Source organism: Chiloscyllium punctatum, chromosome 6 (genome assembly GCF_047496795.1).
Source record: "Chiloscyllium punctatum isolate Juve2018m chromosome 6, sChiPun1.3, whole genome shotgun sequence".
Lineage (NCBI taxonomy): Eukaryota > Metazoa > Chordata > Chondrichthyes > Orectolobiformes > Hemiscylliidae > Chiloscyllium > Chiloscyllium punctatum.
In genome coordinates, this window is record NC_092744.1 from 76,677,371 (window position 1) to 76,700,000 (window position 22,630).

Below are 22,630 nucleotides of genomic sequence, written 5' to 3' on the forward strand. Positions count from 1 at the left end.
TTTGCTTTTGCTGAACAAAGGTGAATCCTTTGAATGATTTGAAGGCTTTGGAGTATGTGATGGCTTCACATTGAATGAGAAGACGTTTGGTTACACTGAGCACTGGGGGAAGAGTAACATTCCCTCACTCCTCTAAGATAGGATGGCGCTGAGGACGGGTAACCTGTGTGACCTGGTCCTTAAATAATGATAGATTTACTAATATGTGGCTGAATGTGTAATGAAACATTAGCGATGGCACTTGAAATTGTCTCCTCCCTCCCACTGCCCGCACAACAAAGGGCACCCTCTGGTGCACAGCTGGGCTCGAGAAGTGGCACGCAGTGCCAGTAGTGGCCAGGACTCCCACCTCTGGAGAGAGGGAAGGCAGAACGAGGAGGCAACATCGAGGCATGGGGTAAGAGATGGGCTTTGCAACATAGTGTGTGAAATCCCACCAGGGCTCAAAGCAAAACCCTCCCTGAAACCCAGCACAACTTAGCCAACTTCTGGTAAAATTACCCCAAAGTGTTCAATTCAGACCCAGTATTTCCATTTGGGCAATGTTACCCCAGTGAGCCATAAGGAAACAAGCGAGGTTATACGATAGTGTTAGCGATTGTAAATGACGCTTGCATTGACATCGCCATCAATTCAGTTTATTAGGTGAATGGACAATAACCAATCAAATGAGACTGAACCCCAAATGTGCAACACAATTGCGTGCCATGTGCAACTCACAGAGTACGTTATAGTGGAGCTGATGGCTTGGAGGTGTTATCGCTGGACTGTTAATCCAGGAACTCAGGTAATGTTCTGGGGACTCAGGTTTGAATCCTACCACAGCAGATGGTGGAATTTGAATTCAAGAAAAAATCTGGAATTAAGTGTCTAATGATGGAGTCTAATTTGTTGGTTGTTGGAAAACCCCATCTGGTTCACGAAAGACCTTGAAGGAGGGAAATCTGCCATTTTTACCTGGTCTGGCCGACATGTGACTCTAGACCCACAGCAATACAGTTGACTCTTAACTGCCCTCTGAGCAACTAAAGAAGGGCAATAATTGTTGGCCTCCCCAGCGATACCCTTGTCTTGGGAATGAATTTAAAAGAATATCCTTTTGTCAACATTGAAGACGCTGACATTGCACAACAAGCATGTGAGTAAGTTAGGAAGCTACTTTGAAAGTGATGTCAAATGGGGTTACTAGGATATGAAAGCCTTAAGAGAGTAACTGAAAGTTTTCACATGCCACCCCTTCTGGAGTAACTCAGTGAATGTCAAGCCGACCCATTCACAGTGTTTAGGAATTACAGAACAGCCATTGCTGAATACCCAGCTCCTGTTTTGAAAGCTGCACTTACCAATGAACATGTGAATAAGCCTGAAGGCATTCAGTTATGAGCAGCAGGATTGATTCTGGGTAATAAGTATCAAAGATACTTGAACTCAGTGTGAAAGGGTTCCCATTGCTAGACATGTCTGGACATGGCTAGAAGCGCCTCAATTTGTTTGCTTCCCCTGGACTGCTTTGGAGTTCAGTGCATTATAGACACAATATTCAATGCTTCCAGGATCCACTGCTCCTGAAGTGCACCTTATATTGTCAAGTGGTAGAGGCGAGTACAATTACAACATTTAAAAGGCATTTGGACAAATACATAGACAGGGAAGGTTTAGAGGGATATGGGCCAAATGTAGGCAAATGGGACAGGTTCTGTTTTGGAAAACTGGTCAGCATGGAGGAGTGGGGCCGAAGAGCCTGTTTCATGACTCTGTGACTGTGTAACTCTATAACTTGCTTAAAATTTTATCCTCGGGGATATTTATTGGACACCCAAGTGGTGAGAATGTAGAATTTGCCTCAACAGAACGACGTAGCTAGAAATCAAAAAGGACTAGCATTTATATAGCACCGTTCAGAACCACCACCAGCCCTCACAAAGCACTATAGCTAATGCATCCGTTTTGAACTTGTAGCCACTGTTTTAATGTTGGAAATGCAGCAGTCAATTTGCATGCAGCTGGCACTCTCAAGCGTGTAACAGTGACCAAAAATATCAATTTTTGTGACATTGATTGATGAATATGATCACTAAAATATTGAGGATAATCTCCCTTTTTCAAATGAGAGTCACTCATCCATTCAAATACGAGTTAGGGCCTTGCTGTATCATCTCATATGGAGATAGTGTCTGTGTTTCGGGTTGTGGGGTGGCTCTTGAATCGAGAGGCCTGTGAGTTTGAGGGGAGACAGCTGTCAACTGAGCCATGGCTGAAAGAGAAAAGAGGTGCAAATATATCCAAGGAGAAACAAGATGGATGAAAGGAATGGAAGATATCAATAGGTGTGATGGAAGGAAGGTCGGGTGGAGTAGAAACAGTGGCATAAAGCAATTGGGCCATTTGTGACTCTTCTTCAGAATTGACCAATTGCAGATACCTGGCAGGATGAATTTACTTTGTTGAAGGGGTGAGTGGAGGAAGAACCAAAGTGGAGGGCTGTGTAAAATAGAGAGTTTAAAAAGCACAGACATCATGGAACGAAAGGTCAAGGAAGGCGAAGGGGGGAAGAGAAGCATTGTGGGGAATTGGGGGGAGTGGTGGAGTCCTCATTTGCTGAGGAAGAGAGTGGAAATGATTGTAGGAAAGAAACAAGACTTCAGAGAGAATACAAATGGCATGGTGAACACTTTTATCTAAAGGTTCAGAAAAGCACAGGGCAAACAATAAAAACAGCATCAAAATGGGGCGCAAAGTTTCCGCGCTGAAGTTTTCAAATGCAATGTGGAACCCAGGGAGATGCAAAGTGTCAAATTGGAAAATGAGGTGCTGTTCCTCAAGCCTGCAGTGGGCTGGGGACAGTGAGGTAAAAACAATGACTGCAGATGCTGGAAACCAGATTCTGGATCAGTGGTGCTGGAAGAGCACAGCAGTTCAGGCAGCATCCAAGTAGCTTCGAAATCGACGTTTCGGGCAAAAGCCCTTCATCAGGAATAAAGGCAGAGCCTGAAGCGTGGAGAGATAAGCTAGAGGAGGGTGGGGGTGGGGAGGAAGTAGCATAGAGTACAATGGGTGAATGGGGGAGGGGGATGAAGGTGATAGGTCAGGGAGGAGAGGGTGGAGTGGATAGGTGGAAAAGAAGATAGGCAGGTAGGACAAGTCCGGACAAGTTATGGGGACAGTAACTGAGCTGGACGTTTAGAACTAGGGTGAGGTGGGGGAAGGGGAAATGAGGAAACTGTTGAAGTCCACATTGATGCCCTGGGGTTGAAGTGTTCCGAGGCGGAAGATGAGGCGTTCTTCCTCCAGGCGTCTGGTGGTGAGGGACCGGTGGTGAAAGGGGCCCAGGACCTCCCTGTCCTCGGCAGAGTGGGAGGGGGAGTTGAAATGTTGGGCCACAGGGCGGTGTGGTTGATTGGTGCGGGTGTCCCGGAGATGTTCCCTAAAGCGCTCTGCTAGGAGGCGCCCAGTCTCCCCAATGTAGAGGAGACCGCATCGGGAGCAACGGATACAAAAATGATATTAGTGGATGTGCAGGTAAAACTTTGATGGATGTGGAAGGCTCCTTTAGGGCCTTGGATAGAGGTGAGGGAGGAGGTGTGGCCGCAGGTTTTACAGTTCCTGCGGTGGCAGGGGAAAGTGCCAGGATGGGAGGGTGGGTTGTAGGGGGGCGTGGACCTGACCAGGTAGTCACGGAGGGAACAGTCTTTGCGGAAGGCGGAAAGAGGTGGGGAGGGAAATATATCCCTGGTGGTGGGGTCTGTTTGGAGGTGGCGGAAATGTCGGTGGATGATGTGGTTTATGCAAAGGTTTGTAGGGTGGAAGGTGAGCACCGGGGCGTTTTGTCCTTGTTACGGTTGGAGGGGTGGGGTCTGAGGGTGGAGGTGCGGGATGTGGACGAGATGCGTTGGAGTGCATCTTTAACCACGTGGGAAGGGAAATTGCGGTCTCTAAAGAAGGAGGCCATCTGGTGTGTTCTGTGGTGGAACTGGTCCTCCTGGGACCAGATCCGGCAGAGGCGCAGGAATTGGGAATAGGGGATGGTATTTTTGCAAGAGGTAGGGTGGGAAGAGGTGTAATCCAGGTAGCTGTGGGAATCGGTGAGTTTGTAAAAAATGTCAGTGGCAAGTCGGTCGTCATTAATGGAGATGGAGAGATCCAGGAAGGGGAGGGAGGTGTCAGAGATGGTCCAGGTAAAGTTAAGGTCAGGGTGGAATGTGTTGGTGAAGTTGATGAATTGCTCAACCTCCTCGCGGGAGCACGAGGTGACGCCAATGCAGTCATCAATGTAGCGGAGGAAGAGGTGGGGAGTGGTGCCGGTGTAATTACGGAAGATCAACTGCTCTATGTAGCCAACAAAGGGACAGGCATAGCTGGGGCCCATACGTGTGCCCATGGCTACCCCTTTGGTCTGGAGGAAGTGGGAGGATTCAAAGGAGAAATTGTTAGGGGGTGAGGTCCAGTTCGGCCAAACGAATGAGAGTGTCGATGGAAGGGTACTGTTGGGGACATCTGGAGAGGAAAAAACGGAGGGCTTGGAGGCCCTGGTCATGGCAGATGGAGGTGTAGAGGGATTGGATATCCATGGTGAAGATGAGGCATTGGGGGCCGGGGAAACGGAAGTCTTGGAGGAGGTGGAGGGCTTGGGTGGTGTCTCGAATGTTTGTGGCGAGTTCCTGGACTAGGGGGGATAGGACAGTGTCGAGGTAGGTAGAGATGAGTTCAGTGGGGCAGGACCATGCTGAGACAATGGGTCGGCCAGGGTGGTCAGGCTTGTGGATCTTGGGAAGGTGGTAGAACCGGGCAGTGCGGGGTTCCCGGACTATGAGGTTGGAAGCTGTAGGTGGGAGATCTCCTGAGGTGATGAGGTTCTGTATGGTCTGGGAGATGATGGTTTGGTGATGGGGGTGGGGTCATGGTCGAGGGGGCAGTAGGAAGAGGTGTCCTCGAGTTGGCGTTTGGCTTCAGCGGTGTAGAGATCAGTGCGCCAGACTACCACTGCGCCCCCTTTATCCGCTGGCTTGATGGTGAGGTTGGGATTGGAGCAAAGGGATTGGAGGGCTGCGCGTTGTGAGGGTGAGAGGTTGGAGTGGGGGAGGGAGGTAGACAGGTTGAGGCGGTTAATGTCCCGGCGGCAGTTGGAAATGAAGAGGTCAAGGGCAGGTAATAGGCCAGCGCGGAGTGTCCAGGTGGATGCAGTGTATTGGAGGTGGGCGAAGGGGTCCTCGGAAGGTGGGCGAGAGTCCTGATTGTGAAAGTAAGCTGGGAGGCGAAGGCGACGGAAGAATTGTTTGCCGTCACAGCATGTATTAAATTCGTTGATGCGTGGACAGAGGGGGATGAAGGTGAGTCCTTTGCTGAGGACTGATCGTTCATCCTCAGTGAGGGGGTGGTCTGGGGTGATGGGGAAAACTCGGCAGGGCTGGGAGCTGGGATCTGGTGTGGGTGTAGAGCTGGGAGTGGGGGCGGAACCTGTAACTGGAGTGGGTGTGATGGTGGGGGGAATGGGGGTGGAGGCATGAGTAGGGGTAGTGTTCCCCTCGGGGTTCTGGGGGGTGGGCATAGTGACAGTGGGGTCTGTGGGGGACATGTCAGCAGAATGCAGGTGAGTGGCACTGGTGGGGGCAGAAGTGGTGGTGACCACTGCAGTAGGGCTGGCGGAAGTCACTGAGTATGTAGCATCAGCGATGATGTGAAGGGCAGAAGTGATGTCAGGTGTGATGCATGAGGAATTGTGAGGGGTGGAAGTGGTTGTGGGAGTGGCCATGATGGGGGTGGAAGTGACATCATCAATCAGCGTGGGGGTGGCAGCTGCATGGCTAATGGTGGAATAGATTCCAAGGCCAGGGGAATCTTCTGGAATGTTTGAGGAGCGCTGGTTATGGAGGTGGGTGGATAAAAGTTTGTTGTACTTACAGTTTTTGATGTTTGAGATAGAATTGATATACTGTTTGTTGAGAGTATGAATTCTCCTGAGGATGTAGTACAGAGGGGTACTTTGCAATTCTGAGAGAGTGTGGCCCTCAGCTGGGGCAGGGCTGACTGGAGAGAGGTTAGGTGCCAGCGCATTGCTGCAAGCGTGGAGCGGAGGATCTTGAAGGAGAATTGTTGCTGGTGTTTTTGAATCTGTAGTCTGTACTATTTGTCCTGATTGGGTCTGAACTCTGCTGGTTTAAAGGTGGTCTGGAGTCCGTGTGGGATGAGTTGGTTACGGAGGCAGGCACTGAGGAAGCAAATGTGGCTGTGGTAGCGAGTTTGTTTCACGACATGGTTGAAGAGCTTCAGGGCAGAGGAAATGACCTGGGAGTTGCAGTGCGAGAGGGACTCCCTGAGATTCTTGTAGAGAGAGGAGGAAAACTTCTTCAAGGCAGTGAGGTGTATATGAGAGCAAGGTGAAGGGGTACAATAGCTAGGGCTTGTGAACTTGGGTTCATACCTCTAGACTGGGTGGAGGAATTTCACAATGCGGTCACCAGTCTGTCCTTGGTCCTCCCCAGCGTCAAGGAGACCACGCTGTGAGCAGTGAATACAACATATTGAAAGGAGTACTAGCAAACTGCAGCTTTTCCTGGAAGGAATGCTTGGGGCCTTGGACAGGGAGGCGGGAGGAGATGAAAGGGCAGGAGTTACATCTTCTGTGATTGTATAGGAATGGGAAAATCTGAAAGAGAGACAGACCCAGGATGTTGCAGAGGGAACAACCCCTCTGGAACACTGGCAGGGCAGCAGAGGGGTATGTACATTTTGTGGTGGCATCGTAATAGAGGTGGCAGAAATCGTGGAGGATGATTCTATGATAATAAAGTCTAGTGGCATGGAAAGTGAGGACAAGAGCTACACCATCATTGCCCTGGGAGGGAGGAGAGAGGTTAAATACGTCAGATACTGTTGAGGACCCAGTCAACTACTTGGTGGATGGGAGAGAATCCCTAGAAAGACTTGGCAGAAACGCTATTGTGGAAGGTGTCATCTTCAGAGCAGATGTGACTGAGAGGAAGAAATTTGGAGAATGGAATCAAATCCTTGCAGAAAGAAGGGGTGAGGAAGTTAGGCAAGATAGTTGGTGGGCCATTAGGAATAGTAGTAGACAGTCTATTACTGAAAATGGAGACAGAGAAGTCAAGGAAAGTGAAGAAATGTGCCCAACATAGACCATTTGAAGTCTAGAGAGCGGTGGGAATTGGAAGAGAAGTTAATGAGGTTTTCTAGTTCCAAACAAGAGTGGGACAAGGCAGCAATATAGTTATTGATGCAACATGGGAGGCAATGGCCTCATGGTATTATCACTAGATTATTAATCCAGAAATGTTCTGGGGTCCAGGGACAAATACTGCCATGGTAGCTGATAGAATTTGAAATCAATAAAGAATCTGGAATTAAGGATCTAATGAGAAGCATGAAACCATAGCTGATTGTCAAAAAATAACCGTCTGGTTCACTAATCTGCTCTAGGGAAGGAAACCGCTGTCCTTACTTGGTCTGGCCTATATGTGGCTCCAGAGCTATAGCAATGTGATTGACTCTTAACAGACTTCTGGGCAATCGGGGATGGGTGATGAATGCTCACCGAGACAGTGATGCTCTCAGCCTGGGAATGAATAAAAACAATAGAAAAATATCTTGAGGCAAGGTCCTGAGCAAAACTGGAATAAGGGATGTTCCAGCTATCCCATACAAAAGAAGACTTCTTTCGGATTCACGTGGGGTACCCATTGCAACAAGCTTTTTATTTGGAGCAAATGGACAATCTAAAGGAGAAATTGTGCAGTCAGAACCGGGCAGTAGGGGATGGTGGTGTTTGGCCTCTGCTTGGGTTTCTGTTCAAGAAAGAAGCAGAGAGCAGTCAAATTGTCTTACTGGGTGATGGAGACTTAGAGGATTGATATTTGAGGTGAAGAAGGGGTGACTGGAGCTAGGAAATTGAAAACTGTTGAAATGGTATAGGGTATCAGGAGAGATTAGCACCCCTTCAGTGTGGAAGCAGGCCATTCGACCCACTGACACTCCAAAGAGAATCCTAACCAGACTCAGCCCCCAACCATATCCCTGTAATTCTCCAATCCCTGGGCACTATGGGTAATCAGCCTCCGCAAGGTAGAGGTTGGTACACGAACAGATGCCAACAGAGCTGTCCTAATCAGGAGGTTTGATCACAAAGCCTAAGAGAACAGAGTACAACAAGCTCAAAGGGTGACAGGTCAGAGAGATTGAGGAAAGCAGATAAATGAAGATGGCTGGGGTCAAGCCGACCATTGTCAATGTAAAGATCCAGAGCAGGAGAGAAGCCAGAGGGAGGGAGTCAAGAAAAACTGAGAGAGGAGGTCACCTGTCCTACGTTGTGAACACGGAATTGGGAGGCGGTGGAAGAGGAGCTGAAAGCTGAGGTTGAGATTTATTGAAGTGGGGGCATAAGGGGATGAAACCTCAGTGAGGAGAGTGATTTGAATACATGGGAAGAATTGGGGTCCGAAGAACGGATGGGGGTCAGAGAGATGCAGTGTGGAAGAAAGATTGGCGGTAGCCGTGATTCCTTAACAACTGAGAGGAAGAGAAAATGAGTTTTGTCAATGCATCAGAAAGAAAGAGAGAGATTTCAAACAAAACTGTTCGTTAAAATAACATTCATTCTCCCTCTGGCCAAATGCTTTGTTTCTTTGCAACAACCTTTCTTACTTTCCTCTCCTTCTGTTCCAAGACATCTTTGTCATTCAATCTTTCTTGTCTCGTACCTAACCCAGCCTTTAGCCTTTGGTTCTTCCTTTAACCCCCTTTGTCAACAACATCACATCAATCACATTTCTATCTCCCTTCAAGTGCTGAGGAGCAGTCATCTTCAACTCAAAACGTTGGCTCTATTTCTTTCTCCACAAAAGCTGCCAAGTTTGCTGAGTATTTCCAGTGCTTTATGATCATTCACTGGTATCTCATTGATGGCATTCTTCAGTATTAACCCTTTCAGAACCATTGACAACAGTTATCACAATGGTTATGCTGCAGGTATCAGTGATTGAATAAGATTAAATGTCCACCCTGTCCAACATTCTGCCTTCCTCCCAGTAAGAAAATGAACGGCAGGCAATCTATCCTTCCCCGGGACAGAAGGAGACCAAAGTTAGAAAGAAATTGGAGGGCAAGAGGAAGGGTGATGGATTCAGGGAGTGAGGAAAACGCCAATGGAAAATGGCTAATTGATAGGAGAAATTTTAGTATTTAGATGTTAAGGGAAGTGTTAATCGTTAAACCAAAATGATTTAAATTAAGTTAATTTAATAAAATTTAATGATTTATTGTCACTTGTACTCTGGGCAACAGGGTGAAACACAGTGAAAAAATTTAACTGTGGCCACAATCTGGTGTCATTCTTTAAGAATTAAAAGATATACCTGAAATAAAGTCCAACTTCCCTCCATCGCCTTCATTGTACGTCCTGGGCCCTGAACTGGCTGACCTACAATACCCGCACCAGACCCACCAAAGTTGGAGTCACCGATGTTCAGGCACCAACTCTTCGCCTCTGGACCCACCTCGCCGACAGGCTGCTGATGCCAGGTACTGAGCTGGACCCCCACTCACTCTGTAACAAAGAGCCTCACCTCGCAGACGACCAGGAGACCCTACCACACAACCAAGAGCTGCTGCCACCACCTCGCCAATACCTGGATTCCCTGGTCCGGGCCTTAGCGTAACCAGGAGTCCCTGACTTCGCCACCTGGCCAAGCCGCTGCCTCGCCAAGAGTCCCCTCCGGCTGCTCCCCTCCGCAGTGTCACCCCCTCCATCTCTGCCAACAGGAAGAAGGCAAAGAGAAAGATGTAGAAAGAATACAAAAGGGTTAAGGAAAGAAGGGGGAAGCAGCTGCCTGGAGTGGGTGGGTCCAGGAGCCCGAACATTACCTACCTTGCTGGACCCACCGGGATAGGATAAAACACTTGGGGTTGGAGTGGGGCTAGGATGATAGTTAAGTCCCATTGTACTAATGAATGGAATATGTCATCAGTGATGATTGCTGATGTGAGACAGTTAGACCCAGACTGAGCTAGCAAAATGTTCTCTACTACCTATTTATATTAATACTTCAAATAGCTAATAAATGTGGCTGTTTTTCAGCTCAAAGACACACTCACCACTTTCTCTCCAACCTCAACAGAATTTCACAACATACATGTATAGGAGCTAACACTGACACACATTTTAAACTCTACAGTGTTTGTTAGACAGTGTTGAATCATTCTTTTTAACTCAGTGACTGCACAAATTCTGGAACCGAACCCAAGATGCCTTCAGGACTGAATGAAAGCGAAGTGCTCCTTTATTCCTTGTGTGTGAAAAAATGACAAGGAATGGTAATTGGTGAGTACTGCGGCTGCTACAGAGTTAAGTTCTGTAACTTGAAGTAGGTGTGGAAAGAGAAGCAGCCCTGTTGTTGTCTGGCAGAGCTGGGGCGGGAACCTGAGCATCAGCCTGACAGAAGGTCAGATATTTACACAGGGAAACGCTACAAGAGGCAGAGAGAGAGAGAGAGAGAGAGAAGCAGAGAGAAACCTTTACATGTTCAGTGAAAGGAGATGCGAGTCAGAAAAGGCCAGGACAGCCCTGTCACCTGACGCTAAGAGATCAGGCAATTATCAGCGGGACTTGCCATCATCTAAGAGAGAAGGCTGATTCTCAAAGCAAGGTTTCATTGTTAGTAATGATGAGGAAAGTGTTCACTTGCCTGGACTGAGTTTGCAACCAGAGTGTCTTTCCAAAGCTCTTCTTTAAGACAGTGGCCAATCAGGTGTCTCTGATATTTTATCTAAAACACAGCCAGACCAGGCCCATGGATAGTGAGTGAGGCACAACTGACCGTGCTTGCTCGGGATTAGGAACGCCAAAGAAAGGTCCTTGGAAGATAATTGTATTCTTCCTTTCACGAGTTCATTCAAGGATTAAAAATAACAGCATGTAGAAAAAGACATCTGCATGGGAGGTTTCAATCGAAAGTGAGTATTCTGTCTAAGAATCTGCAAAAGCCCAGAGCAAACCCAAACCAAACCCTTCAGTTCAGAAGTGGTGAGACAAATCAAATCTGTACATTGGAAGCAAGAGAATATTGAAATTCGCGACATTTTATTGATGCTTATACTTGATAATAACGTACACGGAGACAGATGGCAGCCTCACTCGCAGTACTCCTGACTGTGACATTGTGGGTCGATTTTGTGCTGTTTAAGCTGGTGCAGACTGATCGGAGTGTTGTGAAAACCATGGGGAGAAAAGCTTTACCAGTGGAAGAGGATTTGGACCGCATAATAAATGTGCCCGACAGTCAACAGGTAAGTGAACCGGCAGGTAAGCAAGCCAGTGGGTGCACCAGTACAAGTAGGGAGATCGTGCAGGTGAGTCAGTGCAAGGTGGATGAGTGAGTGTGTAAGTGGGTGAGCACACGGAAGGGACAGAGAGTGTGTGCAAGTGAATCAATGCAAATTGGCAAGTGTGTAAGTAGGTAAGCATGCTACGTGTGTGTGCAAGGGAGTCATTGCAAGGTGTGATCAGGCAAACACTCAGTGGAAAAAGCATGCAAGTCCCGACGTTCTGAAGCAGGAGCAGTTCTACCTTGCAGCCTTTTTAAGAGATTTGGATTTTCTTTTTGGAATCTTAATAGCTTAAGAGAATTGTATTCCCAAGGATTGAGTTACAGTCTACGGTGTAATTGAAGTATTCAGATTGTTTATAGGTGCAATAACAGACACCCAGGGAGTTAAGTTACAACTGGAAATGAACAAGGAGTGTGTATGGTTTATATATAGACTAATGGATATCGAGACTGAGGGACAGGGTGGAATCGAATTGAGGGCTTCAGATGGTTTACATATAAAATAACCAGAGAGTCTGGCAATGAGTTACTGGCTGGAATTTAATCAAGGGGTTCCTATGGTTTATATATAAAATAACAGACACCAAGGGAGTCAGTTTGAAGGAATCTAATCAAATGTTTCATATGGTTTGAATGCAGAATAATAGACACCCTTCAAATGAGTGGCAAGTTGGACTTAAATCAAGATGTTTGAATGCTTTGTATGTAGAATAATGGATAACCAGATGAAGGTTATATACTAGAGTTAAATCAATGGGTTCAGGTGGTTCATAAATGGAATAATAGATATCCAGAAATAATGTGCCCACCATTTTTTTTCATTATATACTGTGTGGGAGTTTTTTGAAGTGCATGGGTCCTTTAAATTTATGTAGCTACACATAACGCGGTAATATAAAGAGGCCAAGTTGTGCAGGAGTTTGTGGGTTCCTGTGTAGTTGTGTAGCTTAGAAGGAGCATTGCTCAGGACTGAGTTGCAGGCTGGAATATGGTCAAGGAGTCTGAATGGTTTCTATATAGAATAATGGATATCCAGAAGTGTGCTACAGCCTGCGTCTAATTGAGGAGTTTGGGTGGTTTATATACAAAATATTGGATACCCAGGGGTGAGTTACAGACTGGAATCTAATTCAGGACTCCAGATGGTTTATGCATAGAATAAGGAAAAACTGGGAATGAGTTCCAAACTACAATCTAATCAAGGGGTTTGGATGGTATATAGTATATGGAATAATGGATAATCAGGGATGGGTTACAAATTGGATGCTTGTCCAAAGGTTCCTAAGCCATTAATACCTTTCTATTTTCCCTGCAGCCTTTCACTTTGCTTTTCTTTGCCCCACTCTTTCATTTGTTCATGTTCTCAGTTCACTTTCTTTAAACATGGCTTTCTCTTTTTTTTTCCACAGGCTATGTTTTACCCTGTAATTATTTGATTCCTCGTTGGGTTTTCTATCAGATGCTTTCTTGCTGGCTTGCTTAGTTTGTAAAACTTGCCTTTTGCTTTGAGTGTCGGGACATGACATGGGGGTCGTGACCGGGTGCTGGGGGGAGGCAGGAGGGGTGGTGGATGTGGCACTCGGGCGGGAAATAGCATCATGGGCGATGGGGAGAGAAGAGAATTTCAAAAGTCAAGACTAGAGCAAGGTACACCTTCTCAGGAGCTGCTGAAATGAAAATTACTTTGAAACAATATGGCAGCAGATTGGAAGGGGCAAGGAGATGAGAAGTAACTTACTGCTGAAGTAGAATGCAAAGGGTGTTTATTTTGGGTGGGGTACAACAAGAATGAGTGAAAATACAACTTGTGAAGGAGCCAAGTTATAACTAGGTGGAGCGTGAGGTATGTGACCAAAGCCATGGGATGTGTGAAGTCCCATATTGAGCCTAATCCTCTCTAGAGACACAAGACTACTTGCCAACTCTATATACAATATAATGTACACCCAACAGTGCATTACAGGGTCAGGATAAACAACTTGGATGACTTATGTGCTGTACAACTCTCTGACTCTACTTAATTAACCATGAAGAGCTTTGAGATTTCCAATGGTTGTGAAAGGTGCTCTATAAAATCTAGATTCACAATTTGTCTAGCAATGGCCACATTTTATATAACACCTTGTACAGCCATTGGAAATCTCAAAACTCTTTATGGCTAATGAAGTAGAGTCACAGAGTTTACAACACAGAAGTCAGCCAATCCCATCATCTCGACCCTATAATGCACTGTTGGCTTTACATTCCAATGGTTATTAGTTGACGAATAGTTATGAGAATAGGATACCTGGCAGTGAGTTACAGTCTGGGATCTAATCAGTGGGAAGTAAGAAAGAAACAATGAAGATGGGGAGTCTGAGACATCAAGTCACTGATGTTTGTAAAGTGGTGAGCTGTTTTGTCTAGTAACCTCACGGAAATCTGTGAAAGATCTCAGCCCACGCCTGTCAGAGATGGGATTGTCCAGCCCTGGGCGTTAGTGATAGCTTTGTGTGCCAAGAAAGCTGAGTGATGATGAGCATGATACCAAGCTTTGGTTTGATATCACTTGATTGCCACAGCACGCGATACATTCCAGAATATTCAAATGGAACCCACTGTCTAGTTAAAGGGACAGTGCAAAACTGTGGCACATGATGCATTCCTGAAACGTCAAAAGACACCACCATTTATGGAAGTGCTTTAGGATAGAATGGAAGCTAAGAAGATAGAAGTTGATGAACAAATGAAAAAAGTACAGAAGGAGAGGAGCACCTTCAGGACCAGGCAAAAGGTTTCTATTTGAGTGTGAACATATTAGTCTGGAAATCAAGAGCAGTAAAGGAAAACACTGGGAATGAGGTTGGAGACTGAGTGAGTGAAAATTTTGCTTCAGAACGCAAGAGCTGAAGATACTGGCAGTAAAACTTTCAGGAAAGGTAGAGAGGGAAGAAAAGGATTAGATTAGATTAGATTAGAGTAGATTCCTTACAGTGTGGAAACAGGCCATTCGGCCCAACCAGTCCAAACCGACCATCCGAAGACTAACCCACCCAGACCCATTTCTCACTGATGAATGCACCTAACACTATGGGCAATTTCGCATGGCCAAATCACCTGACCCGCACATCTTTGGACTGTGGGAGGAAACTGGACTTGAGTAATTTTACCAACTGAAAAGATGGATGCAGCTTAAGGAAAGAACGTTCTTACTGGTGCTGATGATCAAGCAACATTTGACTTGTGCTGAGAAATAATTAGGGAGTTTTGTCTCCATTGGGAGTACTCCACGACACTGAATAGTTGGAAAGAAAATGAGGGTAAGATTTGAAGGAAATAAGATGCTCTTAACAATGACAGACATGTAATCATGGGGATGTGAAATATCCTAAAGCAAAATATGATTATACAAATGTTGGCCAAATAGAGATGCATAGAATAAATTACTTAGAAATGTTTCCTTAATTATGCTGTATTCCAATCAAGGAAGGAGCTAGCATTGCAAATGCTCTGAACAGAGGAAGAGCAATAGTTGACTGAAAGATGACTGAACATTGATTTTATAATGACAGAAACCTGATAAGTTTCATATTAAAAATATACCAAAATGAAATTCAAGGCACTGTAACTGAGCTAACTTCAGTGAATCTAGATTTTATATAGCACCTTTCACAACCACTGGACGTCTCAAAGCTCTTGAAGGCTAATGAAATAGAGTCATGGAGTCACAGACTTGTACAACATGGAAACAGACCCTTCAGTCCAACTCGTCTATGCCGACCAGGTATCCGAAACTGATCTAGTCCCATTTGCCAGCATTTGGCCCATATCTCTCTCAACCCTTCCTGGTCACATAACCATCCAGATGTTTTTAAACATTGTAATTGTACCAGCCTCCACCACTTCCTGTGAAAGTTCATTCCATCCACACACCACTGTCTGTGTGAAAAAAAATGCCCCCCCCCCCCAGGTCCTCTTTAAATCTTTCCCCTCTCACCATAAACCTACAACCCTCTAGTTTTGGACACCCCTAGCCTGGGAAAAAGATGTTGGCTATTCACCCTATCCATGTCGCTCATGATTTTATAAACCTCTGTACTTTTGAAGGACAGTCATGTTCCTAATAATGGACAGGCGACAGCCAATTTGCTTAAAACAAACTCCCACAAATGGCAAAATGAAAAAGACCAGATACTTGTTTCTTTGTGATGTTGACTGAGAGATATATAGGCCAGGGCACAAGGGATAATTGCTCGGGTGTTCTACACAATTGTGTCGCAGGTCTTTTTTTTTTATCCCCTCCCAAATAGGTGATGGAGCTTTAGTTTAATGTCTAATCTGAAAGATTACTTTGCAGAATACCCTCAATACAGTGCTTGAAGGTCAGACTGGACTTTTGTGCTGAAGCCCTGGTGTGGGATTTGAACCCATGACTCAGAAATGAGGGTGCTGCCAACTGATTAACAACAGACTAGCTATAAGAAATGTATAAGATGGGTAAGATGCTTTCTGACGGGAGAATAAGTAGCTTCATAGGCCAGTTTACGACTTGGAGAAAACTCATTTTTAGTTGGGTCTTAAAAATGAGCCATGTGATAAATATGCTGGAAGAATCAAGAAATATAAAGACATAGCAGAGAAACAAATGAAAGAACGCAAATATTAATTTAGGCTCATTAAATGTGTGAATTCTTAAAAACTCATGGACTAAGGATGTTTGAAAGACAGACCCTGACTGATAAATTGAACACCAGCTTTCAGCAAAGTCACAAACCATGAATTAAAAAAAGACATGGTGAATGATGTAAACATGAATTTGCGTAAGTCATATCATATACACCATGCAAAGAAGTTATTACAAAACTGATACCTGGCTGTGAATATGGTCACACGGATAGGGAGGTGGTGAGAGGAGGTGTAGCTCCATTAACTTCTCTCAGTATGCAATACAATGATCATCACTGAGTCCCTCAGTGTTGACATCTTAACCCCATTGTTGACCAAAATGGAAGTGGACCATCCAAATCAACATATTGAATATAGAGGTAATGTACTTCCTGAGAAATGGTTTTATTGAAATTATTCAACCAACAAGACTGAAACATGGACTATGATGGAATTCTCAGCTCTTCACATATTGTCTCTACTGTGAAGAATGTATGTGATACAGATAGAGTCATAGAGATGTACAGCATGGAAACAGACCCTTCAGTCCAACTTGTCCATGCCGACCAGATATCCCAACCTAACCTAGTCTCATTTGGCAGCACTTCACTCATATCCCTCTAAACCCTTCCTAGTCATATAACTATCCAGATGCCTTTTAAATGTTGTAATTTTACCAATATCCACTACTTCCTTTGGCAGCTCATTCCATACATGCACCACCCTCCATGTGAAAAGGTTGCCCCTTAGGTCCCTTTTAAATTTTTCTCCTCTCAACTTAAACATATGCCCTCTCATTCTGGACCCTCTCACTTCAGGGAAAAGACCTTGTCTATTTACCCTGTCCATGCCCCTCACGATTTTATGAACCTCTATAAGGTCACCCTCCAGCCTCCGACAGCCTAGCGAAAACAGTCCCAGCCTATCCAGCCTCTCCCTATAGTTCAACTCCTCCAACTCTGGCAGCATCCTTGTAAATCTTTTCTGAACCCTTTCAAGTTTCACAACATCCTAATCTAATATGAAGGGGAGTGGAACACAGAAACATAATGGATTGATAAAGACCCACTCTGACATATCGATAGTTATTGTTGATTCCTTTAGTCCTCTTCAGTTTCAAGTAACCTTTTGAACCTTTCCAGTTTAGTCATAATCCTCAACATTACTATAATGTTCTATATCTTTGGCTCTGTATGCAGGGAGAATTTAAAAAATAACTTTTATAGATTGTTTGCGATGAATTGTTTTATTGTACATTATGATTCTTTTCAATCTAATTTCCATTAAAGAGATTTGAAGAGTAATGGGTTCTTGAGAAAGCTGAAGGCCATTATGCCAAGACAATTGGTGGCGTTCATGTTTAGTTGAATGTGTGAAACCCACTGATCAGTATAAAATTGGGGTAAGGTGAAGGTAATTCAGCCTATCAAGCCTGTTCATTCCACAGAGCAAAATAGAACATGCCCTCTCAAGAATGTTTAAGTAATTTTGTGTAAACTTCGATGTACCAAAAGTTCCACTGTCAGGTCAAGTGCAAGACCAGTCTGTTTGAGAATAAAGGTTTCTCAGATGCCCTTCCAGATCAGGTGCAACATGGGCTTTGGTGCAGAGTCAATCTCTCTGTACATTCTCCCCATCAAAAACTCCCTGCGTAGATACAGAGGAAAATTTCTCTCCACACTGCTACCATCGAGTACTCCCAGGACAGGTATAGTACGGGGTTAGAGAGAGAGTAAAGCTTCCTCTGTACTCCTGCTAATAACACTCTTGAGGTAGATATGGCAAGATTAGATACAGAGCAAAGCTTTCTCTACATAGTCTGATCAAACTCTTAATGACAAGTTAGAGACGCAGTGTTGTTCCCCAAGACAGACTATTCCAGCACCTTCTGATTCAGCATCCACTCATATCTTAGAAAGTAACATAGCTGAAAAAGAAACAAATGCATCAAGCAATTAGTGTAGGAATTTGAAATTTCTGATGTTGCTCTGATGAAATAAATATTTTTGAACATTCTGCTAATAGAATGTTACTTTTTTGCAAGTCTCCTTTTTGAGCTCTGCTCCCTTGACGCCCTAACTCATGAAGAAGCTGAGGCAGAAGAGCATGAGCCATTCTGCTAACTTCCAGTAGAGGGCACACTTCTTTCTATGCTAGATCATGGGGCAGAAGCTGAACCTCAGCAACCCTCCCTGGAACCTCTTGTGAAAGCTTCTGTTAAAAGCCACACGTACATTCTCTCAGTAATAACACATTCTGATTCATCCAGGCATCTCTGCTGACTCGCTCAACATCGGTGTTCTGAACCTTAGCCCTTCACCATTATAACCTCCTATTTGTCAATGTTCTGTCCTCCTGTACTCATTCCCATTTCACATGAGTTTTTTAAAAAAATGCTTTCAAAGGATGTGGATTGGCCAACATATCTTGACTATCCAAAAACACATTTGAAAATGGCATGTTGGGGTGGGACAGCCTCGTTTAACCGTTATGGTCAAGGCATAACAACAGAGCTGCTAAAGAAGGCATTCCAGGTTTAACCTAGTAACAGTGGTGGGTAATACAAAAACTAATTTGAAACAGTGATCACTCGAGAATAGTAGTGTGTGCAGGGCTTGAGCTACCCTGATTGTTATGAATGCTGGTGATAGTGGGGAGCTGTTCCTGTTGAAATTATGAAGTCAGTTTTGGTATACACAATCATCCCAATGAAGCTCCAGAAGATTTCTTGATTTTTGTTTTCATCGCCAACTAAAGCTCCCAGTGATTGATAAGCTAGGTGCAAAACCACAGAACAGGCTCTGAGATCAGGATCGATATAAACAAGAAGCCAGATTCATCAGTAATGTAGAGGATTGTCAATGGGTTAGAATGAATGGATTTCAAAGTGATTTTAAGGCTATGTTTTAGGATAGCAGCAATTAATCTGACGGCTTCTCCCTTAACCTAAACAGTACGCATGAGAACTGAAAACTAATGATAACTAAGGTTGTCCATTGGATTTAACTATTTTCTTCAAACAAACCCTATTCAGAACTTTGTTCAATTGCTTCTTGAAATCATCTGTGACATTTCTTTCAATATATTTTATGTCTCACACCCTAGCTGAGAAGTAATTTGATTTGCTCCAAACTTGCAAGCAATATTTCTTATGTTTCATACCTCTATTATTGCCAATGTGTCTAAAACAATTGTATCAATCTCATACAGCTTTGAATACTGTGAAATTATCTTAGAGTGAACTTTATTTAAAATGTACATTTTAAAAGTATCTTTGTATTAAAGTCTGCTTCGATTCCAGTCACAGTCAGCAGTACTTACAGAGCAGAGCTTCTCACTTCTATTATATGAGGGGACCATTTACTGCACTTCATACTTCAGGCTGAAATCTAATCCAGTGCTGCAGGATAATGGTTAACATTTTGTGCCAACAATTTAAACTAGTACTTAAAGTAAATCGGAGAGAACGCATCTCCTTCGAATCTGTCTACTTATCCAGTGAGTAGAATATGTGTCACAGGACTTGCAGTCCTTCTTACCTGATGTCTATCACTTTGGGTATGCAGGAATAAACAATGTCAAACTGTCACTTCCAGATTAAGCTCACTTAAGTTTGTTTAATCACAAAGAAGTGAAAAGAAGGCTACGAACAAAAGATAATAAAAATGCCATAAGACATTGAAGTATCTTCAGAACAGATCCTGCTGTATGACAGATTTTAGGGAAAGAGCAATCTATTATTTATTTATTTATTCAATGTGAGTATGACTGGCCAGGTTACCATTGTCCTTTGCCCAAAGCATGACTCCAACCAGTTGAGAGATTCCTCCCAAATTTCCATTGACTTCAATTTTTTTCTTGACGCTTGGTCCCTTGATGCCACACTTGCTCCAAATGTGGTCTTATTGCTAAGGACAGACTCTGTCACCTCACCCGCTCCATCACTTTAACATAATTAGTAAACTATTGGACTGGTAATTGGCTGGATTGGATTTGTCTTACTTTTTATGAACAGGACATACCTGGGCAATTTTCCGCATTCACAATGAAAACAGAAGTTGCTGGAAAAGCTCAGCAGGCCTGGCAGCATCAATGGAGAGAAATCAAGAGTTAACATTTCAGGTCAAGTGGCCATTTCACAGAACTTCTGTTCTGTCCAGAACCATTCTGAGGAAAGGTCACTCGACCTGAAACGTTAGCTCCGATTCATCTCCACAGATGCTGCCAGGTCTGTTGAGCTTTTCCAGCAACTTCTGTTTTTGTTTCTGATTTACAGCATCTGCAGTTCTTTCTTTTTCTTTTCCAAATTGTTGGGTAGGTCCAAGGTTGTAACTGTACTAAAACCTCTTGGCTAGGGGCACCACTCATTCTGGAGGTCACAACTACCATGATGTAGTCAGCACCCAAAGAGTTAGTTATTACCAATGTCTAAAGCCATTTCATAATTCCATACATTCATAGAATAAAATCCCTCCAGTGTGGAAACAGACCCTTTGACCCAACAAGTCCACACCGACACTCCGAAGAGTAACCCACCCAGACCCATTCCCCTACTCTCTATTTACCCCTGACTAATGCACCTAGCCAACGCATCCCTGAACACTGTGGATAATTTAGCATGGCCAATTCACCTGACCTGCACATCTTTGGATTGTGGGAGGAAACCGGAGCACCCAGAGGAAACCCACGCAGACATGTGCAAATGCCTCACAGTCACCCGAGGATGGAATCGAACTCAGGTCCTTGGTGCTGTGAGGCAGCAGTGCTAACCACTGTGCCATCATGCTGCCCGCCTGTAGAGTGAATTGAATTGCCTGGAGATTGGTAACTGTGGTGTTGGAGGCCTTAAGAGGAGGCTGAAGCTGATCACCTATTCACCTCTTCCAGCTGAAAATACTTCACCATTGTCCTTGGCATTGACATGTTGGATTCACCTCCTCATTGTGAATGGGGAGCGTTCAAGCCACACATGTGTCGGCAATGACCATTTCCAACAAGAGAAAATCTAACTATTGGCCCTTGTCGTTCAACAGCATTACCATTGCTGAATCAGCCACTGTTAACATCCTGGAGATCACTGCTGATCAGAAACTGAGCTCAACTGGCCATATAAATAGAATGGTTTCAAGAGCAAAACAGAAGCGAGGTATTCTCCAAAATGTAGCTCACCTGCTTTTCCAGGTAGATGTCATCTAACATCTGCAAGGTGCTTATCATGACTGTGATGGAATACTTCCCACTTTCCTGATGGGTTCAGCACCAGTTACAGTCATGAAGCTCAGCACCATCCAGGACAAAGCAACTTGCTTGGTTGTCACCATATCCACAGGCTTCAACATACGTTTTCTCCAATGGCAACACACTGTGGTTCCTCTTCCAAAGCTGTGACCACTTCTATCTAGAAGGATAAGGGCATCAGATGCAGAGGAACACAAGTTCCCCTCCAAGCCATGTATCATCCTGACTTGAAAGTATATCACCAATCCTTCAGTGTTACTGGGTCAAAATCTGGGAAACCCTTCCTGATGGCACTGTAGGTAGCTATACCCCAGAGACTGCAGCTGTTGAAGAACATAGCTCACTATCACCTTGTCTAGACCGTCTAGGGACGGACAATAAATGCTGGCCAAGCCAGCAATACCTATATCCCATGAACGAATTCTTTTTTAAAATTGGCTTTGCCCATTTGATTTAGGTAACTGAGAATTGATCTAATTGAAACATACAAGATTCTGAGGGCATTTGACAAGGTGGGTGTTGAATCCATGTTTCCTGTAATGGAGGAGTTGAGAACTATGGGATTCATATTAAGGATCGCCAATTTAAAATGGTGTTCAGGAGAAATCTTTCGCTCAGAAAGTTGTCAGTCTGTGGAATCTCTTCTCCAGAAAGCAGTGGAAGCAGGGTCATTGAATACATTTAAGGCTGAGTTCATTCAATGTTTGATTGACAAGGGAATCAAGGATGATGGCAGTGGGGAGCAGATAGGAAAATGGTTGAGTTGAGGTCACAAACAGATCAGTCATGATCTTATTGAATGGCTGAACGGGTTTGAGGGAGCCAAAAGTCTACTCTTTTTCCAAAAGCATATGTTCTTTCCCAAATGCGGTTGGACTGCAGAAATTCGATCTCACCCATTTGCATCTTTATGAATCCATATTGCTGTGCCCATCTGATGCTGCTTCCACAGTTTAGCAAGTGTGCATGGTTTGTTGTTGCTTCACCAGGTTGGTACCTAATTTTCAGGTATTCATGGTGCTCCTTCTCCGTGCTCCCTTGCACTCCTCATTGAACCAGGATTGATCTCGTGCCTTGATAGCAATGCTGCGATATGTCAGGCCATGAGGTTACAGATTGTGTTAGAACACAAAGCTGCTGCTGCTGATGGCTCACTGTATCTAATGGATGCCAGGTATGGAGCTCACCAATGTGATTTAAACATAATCTTCTGTTCACTGAACCAATTGTTGCCTGACAGCTAAACTAGGAGAAAGTGAGGACTGCAGATGCTGGAGATCAGAGTTGAGAGTGTGTTGCTGGAAAAGCACAGCAGGTCAGGCAGCATCGGAGGAGCAGGACAATTGACGTTTCGGGCCAAGAATGAAGGGCTCTGGCCCGAAACATCGATTCTCCTGCTCCTTGGATGCTGC

General features: G+C 44.6%; 1 protein-coding gene across 3 annotated transcripts in view; it reads left to right on the forward strand.

Annotated features, from left to right (window-relative positions):
* Positions 1–10,442: 10,442 nt before the first annotated feature.
* Positions 10,443–22,630, forward strand: part of LOC140478526 (erythroferrone-like) — an 88,215-nt gene continuing 76,027 nt past the window's right edge. For 2 of the 3 annotated variants that reach the window (XM_072571783.1, XM_072571784.1), the window contains exon 1: positions 10,443–11,295. In XM_072571783.1, coding sequence (XP_072427884.1) covers positions 11,131–11,295 — 165 coding nt within the window. In that variant the 5' untranslated portion in view covers positions 10,443–11,130. The remainder of the gene's footprint in view (positions 11,296–22,630) is intronic. The other variant, XM_072571785.1, reaches the window with a different exon arrangement.